General features: G+C 40.3%; 1 protein-coding gene across 1 annotated transcript; it reads left to right on the top strand.

The window, feature by feature from the left end:
- Positions 1-327: 327 nt before the first annotated feature.
- Positions 328-22,448, top strand: clcnk (chloride voltage-gated channel K). Its single transcript, XM_087834211.1, is given in 20 exon segments — positions 328-754; positions 757-867; positions 3,055-3,186; positions 3,266-3,394; positions 4,879-5,018; positions 5,140-5,217; positions 7,912-7,987; positions 8,518-8,643; positions 10,700-10,784; positions 11,151-11,252; positions 11,468-11,552; positions 13,282-13,434; positions 13,999-14,068; positions 14,375-14,485; positions 14,773-14,989; positions 18,991-19,121; positions 19,501-19,571; positions 20,184-20,264; positions 21,806-21,892; positions 22,131-22,448. Coding segments are annotated over 20 exon segments (2,049 nt in total). The 5' UTR covers positions 328-729; the 3' UTR covers positions 22,170-22,448.
- Positions 22,449-24,402: the final 1,954 nt, after the last annotated feature.

Genomic DNA, 24,402 nt, shown 5'->3' with positions numbered 1-24,402 from the left:
GCAATTCTTGCAGTTGTAAAGCTATTGCAGTAACAAAAGCTCAGATTAAAACTGATTTTCAACGGACCTACCTTCAAGTTTATATTTAAACGAATGCATTTCCATATAATCTAATCTAATCTAATACAATATAATATAATATAATATAATATAATATAATATTCTGTTTTTGTTCTTAAAAGTCGGACCATTAAGTTATTTGAAAAAGAAAAAAAAAAGAAAATCATTTATTTTACAATTTTAAGTCCTCTATGACCTTGGAAAATAGACACTGAATATCTAATATATATAAGAAATCGCAATTTTTAGTTTAACCAGTTAAATTTATCAGATTCTAATAGCTAAAGTTATCAGATAATTCACACAGTGGAACATCTATTTTAAGCATATTTTGTTTTACCTAAAAGCTGAATATCATGCACGTCCAGACAAATGAAGGGCACATACCCATGTTCCCCCAAAGAGTTAATATTAGTTACCCTTTCAGCCGTGACTGCCCCATCACCTTAATAATAACACATTAACAGAGGTCAGTTGACAACCAGCTACCAGTTTGTATGTACTACACACAGACGTTTGTCTGTAACACATCATACTACTTCAATTGGGGCTTGAAGGTAAGTCTGCTTGTCTTACATGTAAGTATTTTATCTTCATTCAAGCAGCTTATTTGTAATTGCATTAGTCACACTGCAATGCAAACACTTCAAGACAAAATGAAGCGCCCGGATGAGCCTCGAAGGAGTAAAGCAGATGGCGAGAACAACAACTGGGAGCAAGAAAATCAATCGGACACATCCCACAATAAGAGCCCGCTCCTTTCGGATCCATGGAAACCATGCAGACGGCACCGTGCTGTTGTCAAAGGTCAGAGTGGTTGGAAAATCGTTATAATCTGATCAATACTGATGCAATCAATCTATCTGAGAGCAGCCGTCTGCAATCTTAATCAAGTATGTAGTTTTACGCTGGAGCTCCAGTTTGGTTTGACCTCAATCTGAAAAGTCATACATTGATTAGAATCTTGAACTCAGTAACAGAGTTTATTGATAAGATATTATCACATCTTTTAAATATGTATTTTCTGCTCTAAGGACAGGGTGCAACACTGAAACCTAATTACTGATTTGATATCACATTAATATTCAATTTCTCATACCCAAGTATAATCGGTTGCTGTTATATTTCATACTATACATCTGGTGATTTAACTTTCATATTATAGTTTTATACTTCTGTTATTTCAGTTATACTAAACTGTCATTTGATTTCATTGTTACTTGTGTATCCAACCACAGAGCTGCGCACAATCCTTGTTTTTTAGATTCATGCAAGGCTTGGGTCAGGTCACTTAACTTGAAACAACAACTACAGAACCACTCGTGCTAATACTGAAGTAAGTAAAAGCATTCTTTACTGCAGTAGAAGTACAAATACTAGTGCGAAAATATTCCTGTTACCTTTACACGGATATATGTGGTAGAAACTTCCTCCAAAGAGCTACTTTATACTTTGAGTACATTTCAGATCCTGTACTTTTTCACTTTTATTTGAGTAAAGAGGTTGAATCAGTACTTCAGTGTTTTTAGCACTAGTGTCTGTAGTTCTACTTAAGTACAGCATGTTTGAACATAGTGTTTGTTCAGATGGGTGCTTACTTCAATATTAGCTTATGCGATTCTGTAGGTGTTGTTTCAAGTTAAGTCATCTGACTCAAGCCTTGGACAAATCTAAAGAAATAAGGATTGTGCACAGCTACATAGTTGAATACACAAGTGTGGGGGAAATCTGTCTGTCCCCTGTGCTCTGGAAGAGGCACCCTAGAACACGTCAGCAGCTGCCCGAAGGCCCGGGCGATGGTCGGTATTGTTGGCGTTCCTGCGATCCAGGGGCTTTGCAGGATGATCACTGCAATGTCCTCGGCTGGCTGGGTGTGGCTGGGGCAGCCAAAAAGAATGTCATCCAGGCTGTGAGAGAAGCGGCAGAGAAAGCCACAAGGTGGCTGTGGATTAAGAGGGCTGATCCGTTGGTAGCTACTGGTATGCAAGTCGGGGCCTGATCACCCCCGGCTTGCTCGCCTGAGCGAGGGTCTGTGATGTTGTGAGACCCAAACCAACTGATTACCCAGGATACACCACTGGGGGAATGGGTTAAATGCAGAGAGGAATTTCCCCACGGGGATCAATAAAGTATACCTTATTATTATTATTAACCTCTTAAGCTCCAAGCCTACCTGATCTCCTGCCTTTTGCTGCCGTATCAGGGGTCATTGGGGCTTAAAGCGCTATACAAATACAGGCCATTTACCATTTAAGAGGTTAACTCCAAGTGGACAAACAAAATAGAACAAAACAAGATGACGAAAACAATCACTGGTTGCCCATAGAAGCCAGGATAAATTTTAAAATCTTACTTCTTACATACAAGTGTATCCATAAATCTGCTCCTTCATATTTGTTTGACCTGCTCCATATCACCACTGTTTCCCACCTTCTCAGATCATCATCTGCTATTCATCTTACTGTTCCGTCCGCTCGGCTTATTCGCTTTAATGCTGATTTTATCTGTTTTGTAATTTTAACTTATTTTATGTATTTTATGACTACTGTTCCTTTTATTAATTGTGTTTTTTGTAAGGTGACCTTGGGTTTCTGAAAGGCGCCCTCAAATAAAATGTATTATTATTATTATTATTAAAAAAATATCCTTAGTTTCGGCCTATTTTTAATATGATCATTTATGTTCAATACGTTGGGATGCTCATACGACTGTGAGCCAAGTGTTTGTATTTTCAGATTGTTTTGTACAATCTAATACAAAGGCAACAACTAGAAGGCTGGAATCAAACAATGCAAACTCACCTAAAAGATTCAAACCTACTCTGGAAACTGCTGAATCGAAACTGAACTGAATCCAATCTGATGAAAAATGTAAAACTTTAATGCTCCACAGCTTTCCAAGTAATTGTGAACTTTACCTTTTAACTTTACCACCTCTGTAACATCTCAGCACAACGCTGTTGCTCTGACATGCTAAACCTTTTTGTTTCCTTAGAGCTGCTGTTGAAGCTGAGGTGTTGTCTGGGAACAGTGTGTGGGATTGAATGGTATGGCTACGCTGCTCTGGGTATTTTGACTGCCATCCTCAGTTTCCTCATGGACCTCAGTGTAGCGAAGCTGCTGCGAGGTGGATAGACACACACACACACACACTAGGTAAGCAAAGCACACAAATAATCAGTGCTTCTCTCTCGTGTCTCTTGCAGCTCACCAGTGGCTTTATACGATGCTGGAAGGAAATGTTTTGCTGCAGTTTCTCTGCTGGACTCTTTACCCAGCATGCATTTGTGCCATTGCATCATCATTCTCCCACAACATCTGTCCTTTCTCCACAGGTCTGTTGAGCAACAAGCAGGAAACATGATTAGTTCTGGTGTTTTTTTTACAGGCTGTGCGGCTTTTCTCTGTATTCTGAGAGCATGGCATTGCAACCGTCCACAGGTGAAGAAAGAGGGAATTAGTTTTTATTTTAGGTCTCAAATCTATCTTGGTTAGATTGTGGCTTGGGGGATAGTGACCACACACTACAAACAAAGCTCTAGCAGAAAACACCCCTTCCTTGAAACGTTCTTCAGTATGCAATTTAGTTCTGTGAGAACATTTTTAATCAACAAGCTTACCTAATACAAAGGTGTCCATGTCAAAACTGAAAGAAAAAAGCAAAACTATTTGTGTCCAAAGATGATGTTTATAACTAAAAAGTCTTGATTTTTCTTTACAACTCGTATCATCAACGCCTCATAATGCCTGTAGATTCAGACTCGAATGTATTTATATTATTTATACTATTTATTTATACTTTTAATTCAACTTTAACATAAACATACAGAACAATAACGCTAATGATATAGAGGTCTCAAACACTTGTTACATGGTTAAAAGTCAATAGAAAGTGATTATTATTGTGAGCAACAGGAACTACTACAGCACGAAAAACTCTCCATATATTTACATGCAAACCTGATTATTGTTGTAAGACAGACTTGGAAAAATTGTGAGCCCATGCATTAAAGCACCAGTTTTTTTTTAGATGTGACAGCTAAGCAAACACTGAGTCTCTACCAAATGTGGATGTGTGTGAGCTAATGAGTATTGCAGTAGCAAGCTTTTGCCGTTTATTCACTTACAAGTGATCATCACCGTGGAAGTTATGTAGTGTTTGGCTACAACATGGCATAAGATTAGAAAGGCTAATTATCAAAGATGATTTTGTGCGGCCCCATTGTAACATGAAAGGACATTAAACCCTTTTATCTTCATTATAGTCTTAGAAAAAAGATAAATGAGCACAAATGAATGTGAACATTCATTTTTCATCACCCACTTTTTCTCTTGGAAACGTCTTTCTGTCTATCTAAAATAAATGGTATTGAAAAACAGTCAAATGAGATATGAAGAAGTCAACTATGATATTAGCAGTCTCAGAAATCTTGTATGAAGGATGTAGGATAAAGCATATCTAAGGGACTATGTGTTCTATCTGTCCTCCGTGCAGCTCTGTACTGTAGCCCACTGGCCCCTCTGGTCTCTTACTTGCAAACAAAGCAAACAAGAAGACATCTCAGCTGAACCATAAAAAAGGAGAAATTGGTTTGATTTATGCAACCAAAATCCCCCCTGTGCAGATATAGCCATCTTCAGCTTGCCTGTTTTGTGTTGATGGTCTTTTTAAGTCCCAAAGAAATCCTTGCCTTGCCGTTCCCCTCTATTTAATTATTCAAAAATCATTCTTGCGTATTCACCTATAATAGTCTTTTTTCCCTTTGTGATTGCTTTTGTACCTCAAACTCAGTCAAAACAATCTTGTTTATCTTCTCAGGCTCAGGGATACCAGAGGTGAGAACCATGTTGGCGGGATTTGAAATGCCGCATTATTTGTCTCTCACTAATTTGTTTTCCAAGTTCTTGGGCCTTATCTGTACACTGGCAGCTGGCAGCACTGTTTTCCTGGGCAAAGTGGTAAGATGACTCAACATGTCTTTTTTTTAATCAGAATGCGCAGCAGTAATGTAATCATTTTGCTAATGGTGTGTTTTCTGATTTGTTGTGACGGTTCTGTATATTTACCTCAAAACATCAGGGTCCATTTGTGCATCTTTCCACCATGGTGGGAGGTTACCTGAGCAATCTCTGCACTCTCATACAACGTGATAAGAAGGTAAAGCACAGAGAAGTAACTAAAAAGGATGCTGTACATTAAAACAGTCTGTGTATGTTAGAAATAAAGCACATTTTAATTCAACTTTTTTGATATTTAAGCCCAGAAACCTTGCAGTTAAAAAAAAAGAGAAAAGCTTTGATAAACCCCTTATATTGCACATCAAGTACCAAACACCAGGCAAACAAAGCCAGAGATGATTTAGTGGCACAGCTGAAGCTCAGGTGTTAGAGTAGGTAATCTACCAATCACAAGGTCATTGGATTAATCCCTGACCCCTCCAGTCCACCAATCCAAGTGTCTTTGGACAAAATACAGAACTTTTACTTGTCTCCAAAGCAGTACGTGTGCTTAGGCCTAAATAAATGTTTGATCGGGTGAATGACACAGTTGAGTGAGACAGAAAGTTGAGTGCTCAGCATGAGTGGAAAGGTGCTATATAAATCCATTTAGTGGCTAAAATGACAGAGATTTAGAAGTTAGTAAAAAACTAAAGGAGTGTGAACTAGGGCTGCCACGATTAGTCGACTAGTCACAATTACGTCGACTATCAAAATCGTCGACGACTGATTTATTAGTCAATGCGTCGTTTGAAGCTTTGTAAGATCACAAAAGACACAGGAATAAGTAGTAGAATTTAAGAGTGTAATAACAGACTGAAACAGAAGATGGCAGCACTGCATGTACAAGGATGCCAGCTGCCGTTAAACCCCGAAGAAGAAGAAGAAGCTGTGTCCCAGAATTCAGAGCAGGGCCCAGCTCAGTTTCCAACAATGGCGGCAGCTGGTTAGTTTTAATATTACTCTTATTATTCTTTCTGGGTCACAAAATAAACGTTTAACATACTTTCAGGCGAGAATGTAGCTGTGTAAACCTCAGATATCTGCTCAGTTTATCAAGACACCACATATTTTCAAAAGCGCTCCGATGTTTTCAGAGATGTCAGTTACCCACTAGCTCGATAGCTAGCCTGAGGGCAAGGCTCACTAGAGCCCGTGAGAACACCGGACTCCCGGCAAATCGTTTTCAAACCCACCGTGGTTTTTCGCTACTCAGGTTAAACATATATAAGTCACTTAGATAACTTAAAAATGTTATTGTTTGGCTTTTTTTTAGTATTTTATTTGTTCCTGAGTAAATCGGTTTGGCTGAGATTAAAGTTATAGTTTTTACACAGCTGAATAAACATCAAGCAGACAACTGATTATCAGAAGTGTGAGATGCTCGAGAATATACTCCGGTGTCCTGTTATATTTTAGATAGCAAGGAGTTTATTAAACTTCACCGAAACAATCTGCAAATTTCATTAAAATTTAATAAACTATCATCTTGTCTTTATGTTTAGTTAGCACACACCTTAAACACTTAAAGCTGTAAGCTAATGATAGTTATATAAGAGCAGATGCATGCTGGTGCAATAAGCTGTAGTTTTATGTCCAGTGGATGCATGATCTGATTAGTCGACTAATCGTCGACTATCAAAATAATCGTTTGTGGCAGCCCTAGTGTGAACACTGGATGTCATCATTTTGCTGTAAATAGGACCCCTAATCTGTTTGGACAAATAATTCTGACTCAGAATCTATTTGCCAATCTATCTTCATCTCTGTCTGCTTACAGAGCCATATTGCGCCATTGGCCAGAGGGGCCGATGGCGCGATATGGCAGCCTCACTTCTGTCAGTCTGCCCCAGGGCAGCTGTGGCTACAACCGTAGCTTGCCTCCACCAGTGTGTGAATGCGAGAGTGAATGAATAGTGGCATTGTAAAGCACTTTGGGTGCCTTGAAAAGCGCTATATAAATCCATTCCATTATTATTATTATTATTATTACCTCATTGCAACACATTTAATCCTTGGGTTAAGATCAAAGCCTAACTGCTGTAACAGATACCTGATAATGAAAGTGCTGAAATAAGTGCTAAGTGAAATAAAAGTAAGTGATGCATAAATAAAATACTAGAATTTGTCTACAGTCTTCCTGGACAGTCTAGAAATATTAATCGCACAGCAGCCCATTATTTGTCAGATAATTCCATTAAAAATGCTCAAAAGGACGCAAATGTTTTTGGGAGGTCCAGATCAGTGCTGAGGTGAAGCCTTTCCAAAATGCTCTAGCTGTAAGTGGCCAGTGTCATCTTCCACCTCTCAGCCAAAGCTGCCATAAGCAAATAATGCAAACTCCAACCCTCATGCAGTTGTCCTAAATGAGAAAATTAGCGATAAAAACTAAAATTGCTTCTTGTTTCAGGTTGCAAACATTTTTGGTTTATACTTTAAATTTGGGCGTTTTAACATGATGGTCTATGGAGGACGACTCATTTTTGGAGCCAGCCACGAGTGGCCGTTTGAGGAACTGCAGCTTTTGACACATCAGAAAAAATAAATCACATCGAAGGACTAGGAAATAATTCCAGTAAAGACAGTAATCTTTACAGGAAACACAATAAGAGAACATAGGCTCTACATGCTTGTTAAGGCCTGAGTGATATCTAAATGTTAAGAGCTTTGCATTTGATTCTTCCACTGTTTGGAGGCCATGTTATTTGAATCATAGCAAGGAACCTCAGATGGGCTCAGACGGGGTGTGAAATGCTTCTCTGGAAAACAATAAATGAAATCCTGCTACGTTCTTTAAAGCATAAAGGTCTGAAAAAAGAGACAGCACACACACTACAGCATGTGTTTCTTGTAGGAAAAAGCAGCTGGACAAATGTTGGTTGTATCTGCCGGGGTCGGGGTAGCCAGCTGCTTCGGAGCTCCCATTGGCGGTGAGAAAGCCAGGTTGAGCTTTTACAATCAATAACTTTTTATGTATCTGCTTACAGCAAATCTGTTTTTCTCACAGTTACTCAGGTAATGCTCTTTTCTGCCTTTGATTTCCCTTTTGCAAGCATCACAAAGTTGCTGTTCCCTTTTATCCTCCCTCAGCCCTTTTTGGTCCCCCATCGTGTTTGTATATGTTCCTCCCTCACCTCTTCCTCCTTTGATCACCTCTCCGCCTAATATTTTGATCTTCTTACTTGCATTTCTCTTTTGCATCCTTGCTGGAAGTTCTTTGCCAAAGGTTTGTGCTTGAAGGATAAGCTCAAAATGTCACAATTTACATAAAACAGCAGGGGGTCTATTAACACCTGAAATATACCCCTATTTCTGTTGGCACAGATGCAGACAACACTATTTATTACAGCCTTCCAAAGATTGTACTGTTTACAGTAGAAAGGGCTACTGCCGTCGCATGCAAAATGTCATCCGCACCTTCCTCTTATTCCTTTGTGTCTTTGCTCCTCTTCCCCTGCAGGTGTGTTGTTCTCTGTGGAGGTGATGAGCTCTCACTTCGCCCTGAGGCATTACTGCCCATGCTTCTTCTCAGCAGCCTGTGGGGCGTTGACCTTCCGACTTTTAGCAGTGTGGGGTGGAGATGGAGGTGATGGATGCACTAAACACCACTTGCTCCTTTAATAGTCTACAAGTAGAGGGTTTACTTTAGAGTCACAGAAAAAAAAAGCCAAATAAAGCCTAGAAGAAGAAGAAATTCCCCCCAAATATGGAAAATTATTGTGTTGCAGTGGCCAAAAAAGAAAGAAGAACACGGTTCACTCAATCAGAATCTAAATTTTCTAAAATGAGAAGCTTAATATGAATGCACGCCTTGTTTTTCTGTATCAGTGCTTGGGGCAGTGGAGCTGAAACAGATGTCAGAGAAAAATGTTCAGCAGTACGTCGAGTAAGTGGTGCAGAGGGTCCAAATCTATTAATTATCCACAGCCTTCCACCAGACAGCGTGTTGATTCAAACTGGATCCAAACACCAAATTCCTGCAGGAAAGGGTTAGGGTAATAAGCTTGCTTTCCAGCAGCTAACAGCTCAATAATCGGGCCACAGTAACAGCTCCTCACAGCAACAAGTCCAAGATAATAAGATGGACTTGTTGAGCATGTCATAAAGAAAACTTTTTTTTGTTAGTTGTGCAATATTTTCTTTAACAGACTGAAGAGCTGAGATTTTACTGATGTCAGACTTACAAGGACACTGTTCTATTTCCTTTTTAAAAGCTGGACCACTTAACACCAACAACTGCGTAGGAAAATAATGACATTTTAAACATAAGTGTCCTAGATTATACTGGGCCACCTACATGCTACACCTACATGAGCGCTCAGCTGTAGAAACACAGGACATGAAGCTCCAACCGCACAGTTTTTATGCTGATGTTAATGTCAGAGAAGATCTGGAAGTCTGCTGTTACTGAGTCAGCAGAGCGTTGGAGACTTTTTTTTTTTTTACACTGTGTGCCTTTAGTACTTGGTGACCCTGGTTTCCACTGTGCAATAGTACCATTGACAGCTGATCATGTCATGGTCCTGGGTTGCTGTCCCAGTTTTTCTAAGTTAAGGACCTCTTAGTTTTGGTTATTTTAATACTTACCGTTTACAGTTGCTTTATGTTTTCCCTCGGTTTTCCTGGTTTTGTTTATATTTAAGTTATTGTTTCAGTTCATCCTGCCCGTCTCAATCTCTGTGTTTGGTGTTGCTTGTCTTGCCACTTCCTGTTTTATTTTGATAGATGTTTGTCCCCTGTGCCTTGCTAAAGGTTCTACTTCCCTTGTCATCCCTGATTTGTCCCCACTGCTTTTCCCACCTGTTTCCCTCTAGGCTCATGTCCTTTTATAGTTATTGTCTCAGTCACCCCTTGACCTTTGCCAGGTCGACCACAAAGTCTATCCACTTCCAGAGTTTTCTGTAAAATCATTCCTAGTGGCTCCTGGTTATTTGCATTGTCTAGCTTTACTTTCTGCTTTTTTAGCATGTTTTCTTTTTACATTGATCTGCATTCACTTCCACTTAAGCATCCAGCATCCACTTAAGAGGAGCATTGGAATTCAGTGAGCTCTGCAGAACGACCTGTTCTCTTACCAGTGTTTGTAAAAGCAGACTGCGTGGATAGGTGCTTGATTTTTCCGAGCCTGTGGTAAATGGACTGAAAACACCTGAATTCAAAGAAGAGACTGTGTGGCCTGTTGCTTTGTCTACATGACAGCAGCTCCTTTACTGCCTGCAGTGCACCAATAATCCACCAGTGGGCAGAAGATGTATGTCACTGCAGCTTTTTCAGAGGCCTGTTGATCATGTTGACGACATGGATCTCTCAGAAACCCATGTGCCAGACTGTCTGACATAAACAAACTCTCCATCTCTCTCATGGTATTTATCATGAAGATGTCTCATGTTGAAGTAAATCCTTAATTAAATGAAATATTTTCTTTTTTTAAATTCTGATTTTATTTCTTTCTGTTGTCAGTAATGTTGACGGCTATATAATAACTCGCCATGTCAAACATCAACTTTGGAAAAGTTAGTGGAAGCATTTAAGCTGGCAGACTGTAAAATCCAATACATTTTGAGTTCAGTAATGTGAGGGATTATTAAATCTGAAAGGCTGTGGGGGAGATTGAAGTGATGCAATTTGTTTTATGTCCACAGAGACTCTCCAGGCCTTGTTCAGAACTAATTTCCCCGATGCTTTACCTTTCTACCCGCTGGAAATTCTGCTGTTTGCTTTCCTAGGGTAGGTTTATTTTGACAGTATCTGCATAATCAAACAGGTCCTCTTTTATTCTCTGTCTGACAGATAATCCCTGACTTCTCAATTCAATTCAATTCAATTTTATTTATATAGCGCCAAATCACAACAAAAGTCGCCTCAAGGCGCTTCTGGCATTCGTATTCATATCAGTCACAATGAAAAGCAGCTGTTTTTCCTGCTGTACCAATTAGCATTCCAATTTTTTTAGTCTCATCTCAACCATTTCCTCCTCCTTCTTCTCCTTCCCATGACTTCTCCAAGTGTAATGACTTCCGATAGTCTGTTGCTGCCTGGATTAAAATTAGCCTCTCATCTCTCACTGTGGTTTGTGTCACTGTCTGAAAACAGGCTGCTGTGTGGGGCTGTGAGCTGCTGCTACCTCTTCTGCCACAGGTGGATCCTGCGTTTCACTAAAACAAACCCAGTTTTCGCCAAGATGCTGACGACAGAGTGAGAGCTCTTTGCAACCTGGAATTGTGCTTTAAAATCTGGTTGACAACTTATTTGCCTTTTTTTCCAGATAGAAACAAATATTTGTCGAGTAACACACTTTAAACCACTGAAAGCATGGACTAGAGTAGATAGGAAAAATTTTCAGGTTATTTAGAAGTCGGACAGACAATTTTAAAAGCTAATGGAATGAACCAAATGGCTGTATTTTGCAGGAAGGCTCTGTACTCAGGCATGGTTGTCTTCTTCCTGGCATCACTGACGTTTCCCCATTTTGCTGGTCATTACATGGCTTCTAAGGTGGGCATCAGCAGCATTTAAAGACATAACACTGCAGTGAGTCACGCTGTTGCTTTCGTCTGAATGTTCCTTCATTATAATGCACTTTATTCTGAGTCACTCCCGTGTATGCTGCTTTGCTCTCATCCTCCTATAAATTGTAACTATTAATCCACAATTATAGTCTGCAACAATTTCACCGCTCACTCCAACACTTGATCTGAGCCTGATCAGATTGTTTAACTCCATTACAAGCTCAAACACTTTGTTTGTGTTTGTCATTACTTTGCTCTTCCTTAGACATTATTACACTCACCACAGAGGCTTATTTCACTTTTATTTCTGTCAGGGTGTCAGCTCACAATATCTAATTCTATCTCAGTAACTCATAACTGAGATTTTTGGCACAAAGCTTCTCGAATAATTTCCCAGTTCTAACATAAAAAAGAAACTTTTCTTGTTTTCTAATTCCATTTAAAAAGCTCTGATTGCTGTTTTTTTTTTTCAAATCATAATAATCCCATTAAGCTAGCAAAGACGCTAATCGATGCCGTTGTTGAATATCACCATCACATCATCATCAATATCAGCATAGAAATGCTCTTAGCAGAGGTAGTGCATCTGAAAATGACGTGCACGTGGACACTGGCCTGTTTTGAATCAGTCTAAACCAACAGGTTTGTGCAATCTGCATACCATCAGCTACAGCTCATCCATGTCTCTGCAACAGGAAACATGTTTACCTCCACGTGAAGTGCCCAACAGGAAAATGCAGGAAAATCTTTCCAAAGTGTTTCCAATCGAGTAAAAAATAAATTTATAAATTAACAAATAGATTTAAAATAAATTTTATAAGAAGCCCTTCATCGTTTGTTTGTATGCATCTGAAGCAGTTCTGAAAAAATTTATAGGGTACAAACAAATTCAGAAAACATTGATGAGCCACTGCTTAATTATTCCATGAAAAACTACCAGTTTAGGCAGCAGCCCTGGTTCAGCTCGAACATGAGGCCCTTTGTTTTTCCCCACTCTCTGCCACCTTTGCAGCCTGCTCACCACGGTGCTATCTAATAAAGGTCAAAAAATTAATGTTAAAAAATATTGGTACACATGCAGATTTGTGTGCAAATTTTGGTATCCATCCAATACCAAATACAGGGCCAGAATTCCCGATACGAACACTGATATCGATACTTTTAACTTAATGGCAGCTTATGTAGGGGAGAGCAGTGTGTAATGAGTTATGAGATGAATCATCGTGAATTTGCATTTTCTGATTTTAACAGCCACTAAATCTGTGGCTGTAATTAGAGAAGACAACAAAACTCATACTTCAGCTTTTCGTGTATTTTGAAACTGGGGTTTTTAAGACCTGGAATGCAAATGAGCCTTTTTATAAAGTGCTTTGGGTCAGCTTTTGCTGTTTAAATGTGCTATAGTTTATAAGTAAAATCGACAAGACAGTCAACACGAAAAAGTTCATATATTTTCCATAATGCCTGATTGAGTTATATTTTTTATTTCTTAGAAAATAATTTAACACAATTCCTACATGTTGAACTTAAAGGATAGAAACAAAGTATCGATCCAATACCAACACCGGCGTTACTGTTGATATCTGGATCGATCCGCCCAGCTCCAGTGCAAATGCGCTCTTTGTAAATGAGGACCAATGTTAGCATCAGTCTGTTTTTGTTTCATAATGGCACGTGTGAGGTAGTAATACTAATATTACTAATCTTTTAATCAGTACACCATGAAGGAGCTCCTCACTTCTTTCCTGGATAGCAGGCAGTGGACCTCACAATCCCACAACACCTCTGAGCAGCTGCAGCCTTTGTTGGAGTGGAGCTCATCAGGGACTTCTGTCTACTTCTCTTTGGTTTTCTTTCTGCTCATGAAGGTACAGCCAATGCAAAGGTCAATGAAATCATCTTTTTATCTGTCTAGGAATCCTAAGAAGGCTGCGACTCCTCTTGTTCCTCTCTGCTGGGTCACAGCGACCCATAATTGGAATACAGTAATTGACATTTTCACAATAGAATAGGCAAACTAAAGGCTGTTTAACCTTTGAGGATGAAATGTCTTGTGATGCTTGATAGCAACACTGCGGGTGGAAAGAATGGGATTTTGACCTTTAACAACTATTAAAGTAATAGCCCAGTTACTGGTTTTAATCAGTCCCATTATGTGTCCACACATCTCTTCTTCTCATTTGTGTTTGAAGCAGACAGAACACCTTGGAAACGCACAAAAAAGAAAAAGAGTTTAAAAGAAAATTTCTGCACTGAGAACAGTTTCTGACAGTCACTTTAGCAGGAACCAATGAGCAGTTCTCTCATTTCTACATTTAAATATGAAACGCAAATGCACATAATGGAATCATTTGCGCATAAATGAGAGCAGTGCAAACACAGCCTGATGTGACTCCTCTGGATGCTCTGTGTCTTTGTCTGTTGTGTCTGAGATGTGGATGTTGGTCCTCGCCTGCACCCTGCCTCTGCCAGCTGGATACTTCATGCCAGTGTTCATCTATGGTGAGTGTTTCAACTTTAAATTTTGATATAACAAGTCTGTCTCACTGCATCTGCAGGAGTGAAAACTGTCTTTTTCCTAGTCAAAGGAGCTTGCAAAGAAAAGCGTCTGGACTTCTTTAAGTTACTTGAAGACGTTTCACCTCTCATCCGAGAGGCTTCTTCAGTTCTAAGGTCAAATGGTGGAGAGTCCCAGATATAAACCTAGTGGGAGTGTCCCCCCACAGTCTCACTGTCTTTTTCCTAACATGGCAAAGCTACTAAGTAAGACCCCCTTTCTTATTGGTCGTTTTGGTTTCTCTTTTCCAGGGGCAGCTATTGGCCGTTTGATTGGGGAAGGAGCCGCTTATTTGTCTTCCACTGGAGTGACTCCAGGCCAGCAGTGGGCTTCTGTAAACCCAGGAGGCTACGCACTTGCTGGTAGAAAAACCTGACCAGCTGTAGTTTGGTGCTAATATTTTACACTTGCATTGACTTTTGCCTGAATGTCTGAAAGGGACAATTTTGCCTGCATTAATCAGTTTACTTCAAATTTTGCTTAACATTTTCCTAGAGCTACAATTTGAATCCAGTTTTAGCTAATAAGTTCATTTCTATCATCATCATGCTTTTCAACTTTTCAAGTTTTTAAGTAAATTTGCTGAAATGTGGCATAAAATTTAACAAAGCAACAATTCAAAGTGCATCATATGGTTTGTCTGCTTTAGGTGCAGCGGCCTTCTCTGGCGCTGTCACACACACTTTGTCCCCAGTTCTCGTGGCTATAGAGTTGACTGGTCAGTTCACCCATGCTGTACCCATCCTCCTGGCGACTCTGCTGGCCAATGCCCTGTCACGCTCTGGCCAACGCCCATCTTTCTATGATGCCTTGTCCATCAGCAAGAGGCTCCCACACCTTCCCTCTCTGAAGAAGGCAAGTCCTCAGTAAGTAAACACATAAGGCCGTCTGACAATCTGTAGTAAACCTCTGACTTTGGTGCTGATTGTGGGTTTTATGCATCTAGCTGAGCAGTGTGTGTAATAACATTATATTAGTAAGAAAGTATTATCAATATATAAGGCATGGAAATGTACACTATTACTGAATTCTAGCCAGAAATGGGGAAATGTGTGAAAATGTGAAAAAACCTGAATATAAAGTTTATATTAATAAAATATAAAGTTTGTTTTAGTTAAGTTTAGGTTTTCTCATTGCTGTTCAAAGCTTGTTTTTCAAACAGTGTTTCACAGTGAAATATTTCATCAGTTGATGTTTGGATCCTCAGACTCTGAAGTTATGCCGAGTATCAAAAGTTTCAACAAAACTTCAGTCCATGACTGAAACTATAAAACTATAAGGAAGCCAACCAAAGTGTAAATAAACATACAACTAACACTTTTATGTATGGCTGTATATAAACTACTTAAAAAATTAAAGGAAGACTTTTTAATCAGAGTACAGCATCAAGTTAGTTGAACGTCTGGGATATTGATCGGGTCAGGTTGTTCATCAGTTTTAGCTGCTTTGGTGTTATTGAGTTCCGGGAGAAAGGCAGTTACTCTAGGAGAGCTGACAGGACCGTAGAAGGTCCTTAAACCATTAGCAGGACTGATGTCTGCTCCTTTGACAGAACAGGATGATCACTGCCATAGAATACCAGAATTGGCAGGTCCACCACTGGCGTCCTGTGCTTTTCACAGATCACAGCAGGTTCACCCTGAGCACACGTGAAAGGATCTGGAGAAGCCGTGGAGAAAATTATGCTGCCATTAACCTCATTCGGCATGACCGGATTGGTGGTAAATCAGTGATCGTCTGGGGAATCATGTTCATGGAGGGATGCTCAAACCTCTACAGTACAGGCAATCCGGACTGGCACCAGATCTGGGAGAAGATCCCCCAGGACACCAGACATTGTCTTATTAGGAGCACACGCCAACATTGTCGGGCTTGCATACAAGCACGTGGGGGTCATATAAACTACTGAGTACCATTTTTAGTTTCTGCAATGAAGTTTGTGCAAAATGGGCCAGCCTGCTGCAACATTTTTGCACTTTGATTTTAGGTATGTCTTTTAATTCAGTCCCCAGTAGGTTGTATTTTAATTTCCTTACTTTCATTCCAAGCACATTATCCAGTCCATATCAGTGCATCCAGCACGACTTTTTGATGTGTTTTGAAAGAGTTCCTTTAATTTTTCACAGCAGTATACAAACACGCATATGCATATATTCACACGCACTCTACTTCCATTGTTGAAAGAATGCCAGATCACTACAGAAACCCACCGCTCTGTCTAACCAATCAAAATCTCCAAAAGTTGATTCTGTTCATCTGGACGTAGCGTTTTGTGGGAGAAACGTTTCGTCACTAATCCAAGTGACTTCTTCAGTCTCAGCTGACTGCAGGTTTCCCCAAATCTTATAAACAGTACATTTGCATAATGACTGAAACCAGCCCACTGAAGGAACAATGGGCTGGGAGGTCAGTTCCTTAATCTTAATTATGCAAATTCTCATGACCATTGATCAACAACCACTGACCAAAACCCACTGATCAAAGACCACTGATCAATGGCCATGAGTACCATTCACAGAGAGTTGGGGAATGGCTGCAATCACAGCATTGTAAGATGGCGAAAGATGTACCCTTAGGCCCCCTCCTCAATTCAGAGATGGTCTTTCCCTTTTCATGTAAATGGCCTCCTTGACTCCACGCTCAAACCAGCGTTCCTCCCTGTCCACGATGTGTACATCCTCATCATTGAAAGAGTGTCCACTGGCCTGTAGGTGTAAATAGACTGCAGAGTCCTGGCCTGACGTGGTAGCTCTTCTGTGTTGTGCCATCCGCTTCGCCAGAGGTTGTTTGGTTTCCCCGATGTATAAATCCTGGCAATCCTCCTGGCACTTAACGGCGTACACTATGTTACTCTGTTTGTGTCGGGGGACCCGATCCTTGGGGTGGACCAATTTTTGGCGCAGCGTGTTTTGGGGTTTAAAAGCCACAAAGACCCAGTGTTTAGAAAAAATGCGCCTCAACTGCTCTGATACTCCTGACACATATGGGATCACTACAGGTTTTCGCTTGGGCAGCGGTTGTCTTTCTCTCCTGGATTGGCTGGAGCTTTCTTTAGGTGCCTTTCCAGCTTTGACAAAAGTCCAGCTGGGATAACCACATTTACTCAGGGCCTTCTTGATGTGCTGTTCTTCTGCCTCCCTGGCGTCAGTGGGGATGGTATTCACTCTGTGTTGTAGCGTCCTGGTGACACCCAGTTTGTGCTCCAGTGGATGATGAGAGTCAAACCTTAGATACGGATTCCGTATGTGCAGGTTTACGGTACACGTCAGCTTAGATGTCCCCCATTACTGATGGAAATCTCACAGTCTAAGAAGGCTAACCTGTCACTTTTCATATCCTCCCTGGCGAATTTGATGTGTCGGTCCACCGAGTTAATGTGATCTGTGAATTGTGGTACGTCCTAAGATTTAATTTTCACCCAGGTGTCATCCACATATCTGAACCAATGGCTTAGTGGTGTTCCAGGGTAGGATAGCAAAGCCCTCTTTTCCACTTCTTCCATGTACAAATTGGCCACGATGGGTAAAACTGGGGAGCCCATGGCACACCCATGTTTCTGCCTGTAGAACTGACCCTTGTATGTGAAGTAGGTGGAATGAAGACACAGTTCCAAAGGAAAAAACACTTGGTCGATGCTGAGAGTGGTCCTGTTGCTGAGGTTGGGGTCATCCTGTAATCTCTTACGGACTACCTCCAACGCTTTCGTGACTGGGATGCAAGTGAAGAGAGATGTAACGTCGTACGAGACCATGGTTTCATCTGCCTCAATAATGACATCTCTCACCTTCTCAACAAAATCCAGGGTGTTCTGGATGTTGATAAGATTGGGGAAACCTGCAGTCAGCTGAGACTGAAGAAGTCACTTGGATGAGTGATGAAACGTTTCTCCCACAAAACGCTACGTCCAGATGAACAGAATCGACTTTTGGAGATTTACTTTCCTGGATGATTGAGAATGCATCAAGACGTTTTCACCAATCAACAATCAACAAACCTGTCTCCCCTACATTCCAATTCCCAGGAGCACAGGCGACCATCAGAATCAAAACACTCACAACAATGAATTTAATCTTTTAACCAAGTCAGCCACAAAAAACACAACAGAAACTCATCATGACAACCCACACTGACAATATCTGGAAACTGGGCACAGAGGCTTTGAATGTCAGTAATCATATATCTGCTTAGAACTGTAATTAGAATGAAAATCCAAATGAACTCAGATTTAACAGAGATTTATGTGTCTATACTTTGATCATCATCTGTTTGCCACCCACACAGGATTTCAGCCCTTAATGCTTTCTCATGCTTAATGCTGTCACACTTTCAGATATATTTTATTTATAACCTATAGCAGGTTTAAACAGCAGAAGTTGACACAAAGTGCCAGAAACCCAGTTTCAAAATAAATAAAGGCTGAAAAGTGTATTTTGTCGTGTTAACTAATTATTCAGTAACAGCAATACTGACCCTTTATTTATTTGGTATCAGATCGATACTGAAATCGACGGTATCACACAGGACTAACAGATATCATGACACCACTTTGGTAAGTTCAGACAACACATGGATCAGCCTATGTCTGCCAGATGAAGTGTTGTTGGAATAACAAAAGGTCTTCTACATCACTGCCCTGACAGCAGCAGCTGTACTGTCTGACTTCCAACCAGCTCTTATACAACATGAATCCTGAGTATGAGGGGTGGAAGTGATCCAAAAGCATCAGTAAAAGCAGAGCATTGCAGTTCTCCTTTATGCATTCCTGTTTATCATTAGGCAGCCGCTATTATGTAATTTCAGAACTGATCATTTCATTTAAGCACTGCTGCTTTTTCTCCAGGTGTGACACGATTCATCTCTCTTGCAGGCTTCCATCCACACCAGTCGGACAGGTTGCGGTGAAATCGGTGCTGCTTCAGAAAGCAGCTGGGCCAGTGGAGGCTGAGCAAGCTGTCAGAACCAGCACTGAAATGCAAATCCCTGTGGTAGACTCCTACGGTGAGCGGACAAATGTATTTGATCATAATTCACTCCAATCGTCTGCCTATATTATCTCTTCTTCATTTTATTGCTTTTAAATTTTACATACATGCTGGTCTAAAGCGCACGCACAGGTATGACATCACAAAGATCAACTGAAAGTAAAATAAAATGATGAAAAATTGCAGTTCAGCTTCATAAAAGTGCTTCCCCAAGAAGGTGACAATTATGAGAAAATAGTCAATTGGGCAGCTGAGCCTTTCGGCAGCAGTTGCACGGATGAATTTTTGTGTTTGGAACAGATGACTCGGAGCCACTAGAGAGCTGCGCGCACTTTAAACTGCAGCACCGACTGTGGCAAAGAAAATTGATTTTTCTCTCCTCTGTTCTGTTGAAGAGTCGCAGATTTTGCTGGGGTTTGTCCTGCGATCAGAGCTGCTGACGTTCCTGCGTCGCTGGAAGACTGAGGTGAAAAGGCTGAATGGATACAGAGAGTTCACTGAGGGTGTTTTTTTAAAAGCAGCCATTTAAAAAGCAGAGCGTGTCCGTGCAATCCATTTGACATTGACTGAATGTGAAACAGCTGGGGGAAAAAAATGATTGAAGTAGGATGTGCTGGCAGGACTGCAAGCTGATGGAAGAGCTCATTTCATGACAACTCACATCCACTTTAAAGGATTTTCCATTCACAGAAAAATACTTCTTCTTTTTTTTTTTTTAGAGGATTACAATAAACTGTTAAAAGTAGGAAATCAGTTTTTCAAGAAAATGGAACCTACTGGTATTAATTCCAGGTCATGCTTAGCTGTGAAACTCCAAAACAATGTCTGCCCAAAATGTTGACTGTATTGTAATTACAAAATTAAATTTAAATTTTCTAGTTTTTAGTGTTGTTATGCAAGTACAACATAAAACCAATCAAGGCATTTACTTGATTTACTTGAGTTTATACCATGAATATTATTCTTAACCAATTATAATTTGAATAAATAAACATTTGATTTTGTATATTTCAGTTGCATTTTACTCCAAATTACTGATTCATGTTTATGAGCAATAGAAAACCGTGTGTGTGTGCAGAGTCCGGAGAAACATCTGGATGAAGGATGCTGCATTTACCAAACCTCCATCGTGATATCACCTCACAACACTGTTCAGGAGGTAGGTGCCCTTTGTTAAATGGAACTGGCAGCGTTACCAGTCACTGATTTAAAGCAACAGTTGGCCCAACAATTGCAAGAAATCCTGTTTATCACTTTCTGAGAACTGGAGGATGATGCACACTTTCCAAAGCACAAACCGGGAGGCAGTTAGCAGAGCATAGCATAATTAGTCGGAAACAGCTAATAACTAATGAGCTGTTTCATTCACTGTTTTATTCCATTTATGCACAGACTGAAATTGAAAATAAAAGCAACTGGAGCTAGCTTAGTTTTGAAATATTTAGATATGAGTAAAACACTGATGCAGTCTGTCTCTGAAAATGGACCTACCTGGTCTCACATCTCCTGCTTCTCTTAAGTAATGAGCAAATTTTCTGAATGGATAAACTGAACTGTGTTAACTCTTTATCTGTGTCTATCTGATCCTCTCCACTAGCTCTTAGAGTGCCTCAACCATCTGCCACACTCTTCATCTCTCTCCACCTGTTCTCTCTGCTGTTGTTCTCATAAAAAGAATGCAGTCAGAATGCCAGAAAATCTCACTTTTTTCATGATTAGATCACAAATATAAATACAACAAACCTTTTTTTAATGCACAACACTTTTATTCAAGCAAGGAGCAAAATTCATGAGATCATGAATCTCTTTTGTGAGCTCAGGTTTGTCTCTGGCAGGTGAACCGAACAGAGGGTTTATCTTGCTGGGTTGCAAAAGCATCCTCTTCCCTTCCTCACAAAACCTTAAGTTGTAGCAGAGGCTGTGGCACGTGTGCTTCACTGACTCATCAGCTGCTACAGCAACAGGAGACTACACTTCCTCCACCTTCTGGCGTTGCCTGCTCCTTGTTGATGTCACCATCTTTTTTCCTGCAAAATATTTTTATACCCACAGCAAACCAACCAATCAAACAACCAGCAACCAAGTGCCAACAGTTAAAAGCCCTGTTAACTGGTGCTCTCCCTCTCTCCCTCTCTCGCTGCACACTCAAACAGAAAGCTTTGTAGCCAATTAGAGTGAAGTAGATGTTTGAATTGCACACAGCGAACCCAAATCCCTGTGTTTCTGATCAACAATATGTAATTATTTTGGAGGACTTGCTAGACTTTTTTTTTTATAAATAAGCAGGTAGCTGTTCTCAGAAATAATAACCTCCACTACACTGCTTAACAAATGATAGTGGACAGATACTGTTGGATTACATTACCCTGCCACATAAAGAGCAGGATATTTCTCTCGTAAGTTGGAAGAGACAAAAAATGAGGCCAAATGAGAGCAAATTAAAATTAGATTCAACAGATGGCTGAAAAACACTCTAAACACTCAGTTACTTAAATATGTGAAGATAAAGACAGTCTGATCCACAGGGCATATAATTAAAAAAAAAAGTCTTCTTTGCAACGTGTCTGACAAAACAGTGGGAAAGAAACAAAACAGCGACAACAACAAAAAGCCTGCAGTTTCCAGGACGTCAGATGAATATTTATGATCTCATCTGAAAAATTGCTTTCATTAACCCTTTTTTCCTCTGCGTGTTCTCAGGCCCACAGTATACTGAGTTTACTCGGATCCCAAACCTTGTTTGTTGCAGACGAAGGAAAGCTGGTCGGGCTTATCACGTGGCCAGAGGTAGGGAGTGTTTTTGTGTACTTTCACCCACGCACAGATGTTACCTTCAACATGCACGTTTTTGTCACATTCCCATGTTCCTCTAATGAGCTTTACTTTGTGCAAACGAGACCACGTCCTTGTATGGATTTGTTAAAATTATGCAGGGCGCTGGGAGAAAATAGCTACTTATGGATTCAAAGCAGTCTCATTTGTTCCTTACCTCCATCTCTTCCTCCTTCTCCCTTTTCTCCTCCAGATGAAGAGGATCTTAGAGGACTTGGCCAAAGAAATCTGAGCGACATCACAGCGACATCATCACCACAGCACATCCTATCAAAATTTAATTTAAATAAACATGTATCCGTCTCTGCCTGATTAGCTCAACGTGTTTAATAATGATGTAATTGCTCTAACAATATTTGCACACCAAACTATACTGTTATCACCTGCATACTCCTGTGAAAAACACTTATCAGAGCCTATTATCTTTCATTTTTATTTTTGTAATTAGAAGGATCTCGTCCATTAAGCAGAAAGCACACAGTCTCACTTACTGCTTTGCACTTTGTCTCACAGTAAAATTGTAAGTACAAAGAATATTAACCAGTGCTAATAAGAAGAAAAACAGTTTTAAAATGTATACAAGTAACAACAGTCAGTCTCTGTTCAGTATATATTAGGTCCTGTGGGGTGCAACTGAAAGTTATGTGACCATGCATCTTAAATAATAACCCAGGGGCAGCCATGTTTTTTTGGGGGTTTTTTTGTGGGGGGGGGGGGGGGGGGGGGGAATGAGGCTTCCTTAAAAATACACCCAAATGTTTTTGTTTTTATTTTTTGCTTATGGCATTTTTTAAGGGATCAGTGTAGTGTATCTTTGGTAAAGAACTGGGCGGATCAATCCAAATATCAATAATGCCAATACTGCTATTGGTATTAATATCAGATCAATACCAGCATGATAACATACTTTGTTTCTATCCTCCAAGTTCAGTGTGTAGCCCAATGAATTGTGTTAAACAAAACATGCACTATGAAAAATGTCTGAACCTTTGACAGTCACGTCTGTTTTATTTACAGCCCACAGCACATTTAAACAACAGAAGCTAATCCAAAGTGCTTTTGAGATGGGCACATTTACATTTCAGATCTCCAAAAAAAGTTTCAAAATACATAATTGCCCCTTGGGGATAAATAAAGTCTTGGCTCAAGAGTTGGCAGTTTGTTCTGTAATCGGAAGGTTGCCGGTTCGAGCCCCGGCTTGGACAGTCTCGGTCGTTGTGTCCTTGGGCAAGACACTTCACCCGTTGCCTGCTGGTGGTGGTCAGAGGGCCCGGTGGTGCCAGTGTCCGGCAGCCTCGCCTCTCTCAGTGCGCCCCAGGGTGGCTGTGGCTACAATGTAGCTTGCCATCACCTGTGTCTGAATGTGTGGATGACTGAACGTGTAAAGCGCTTTGGGGTCCTTAGGGACTAGTAAAGCGCTATACAAATACAGGCCTTTTACCATTTTGGATTCTGATGAAAAGCTGAAAGCTGTGTTTTATTGTGCTTCAACTCATAAGCTGCATTTATAAGTTCAAAGTAGCGATATTGGTGTTGGTATTGGTAATCGATACCAACATTTTAGTATCACACAGCACTACTTTGGTACACTGACCTATGATTTCTCCTGTGACTTGTATCTATGAGAGCTAATTTTGAAAGTTCAGAAGTTTCAGACTTTGGGTTGTAAAATCAAAAAGCTTGTCCTGATTTAAATTTGGTTCCAGGTCTTCCTGTAAGCCCCTGGGCTGTTTTCATTTTTAAACCTTTCAGTAGAAGTCCTGTTCTGAACATTTGTACTTATGTGAGCCAGACCTCTATGCTCATGTGACCAAAAGACCTTTTCATTGCACATGTGCCATATATTACGCTGCCACACCTCACGGTTCAGATCGTTCCTGCTGAATTTTTTTCCTCAGCCTCTTTGGGCTGTTATATTACAACTCTGCACTGACAGCCTAACACGAAGCCCTTGGGCTTGGGAACAGTGACTTTTCCACTAAAAACTGCAGAAAATTGCTCTGCTCTCTCATCACCACCTCCGTGTGAAATTCAGGTTAATTTGAAACATAACTTCACTTTTCCTCTGCACAAATTTGAGGTCTGAGGAGAAATTGTTGAGTGCACAGTGGAGGTGGTCATAACTAGACTTCAAGGGAGTGATCAACAAACAGGAAACTGGAAATCCACCAAATTCAAACAAGGTAAGGTGCCTAAATTTCACGAACCTATTCCCACTTTTTGACTGAATCTTATAAACTTGTTGCCCACTGAAGGCCCCCTGAATTTAAAATTATAGCTGCTATGTGTTGAATGTAACAGTTTGTGACTTGGACATCCTTCCTAGAGTTACCACAAGGAAAAGACACTGGCATTCTTCAGTTATGCTGACAGTGTAATAACTATGTAAGTAATTGTTGAGAACAAGGGCAGAAAATAACAAGCTCCAGCGGCAAACATGAATAAACTGGAGTCATCCTTTGAGA

This window comes from Neolamprologus brichardi, chromosome 20, assembly GCF_056152115.1.
Source record: "Neolamprologus brichardi isolate AB-2024 chromosome 20, ASM5615211v1, whole genome shotgun sequence".
NCBI lineage: Eukaryota > Metazoa > Chordata > Actinopteri > Cichliformes > Cichlidae > Neolamprologus > Neolamprologus brichardi.
This window is presented reverse-complemented; position numbering and strand designations above follow the sequence as displayed.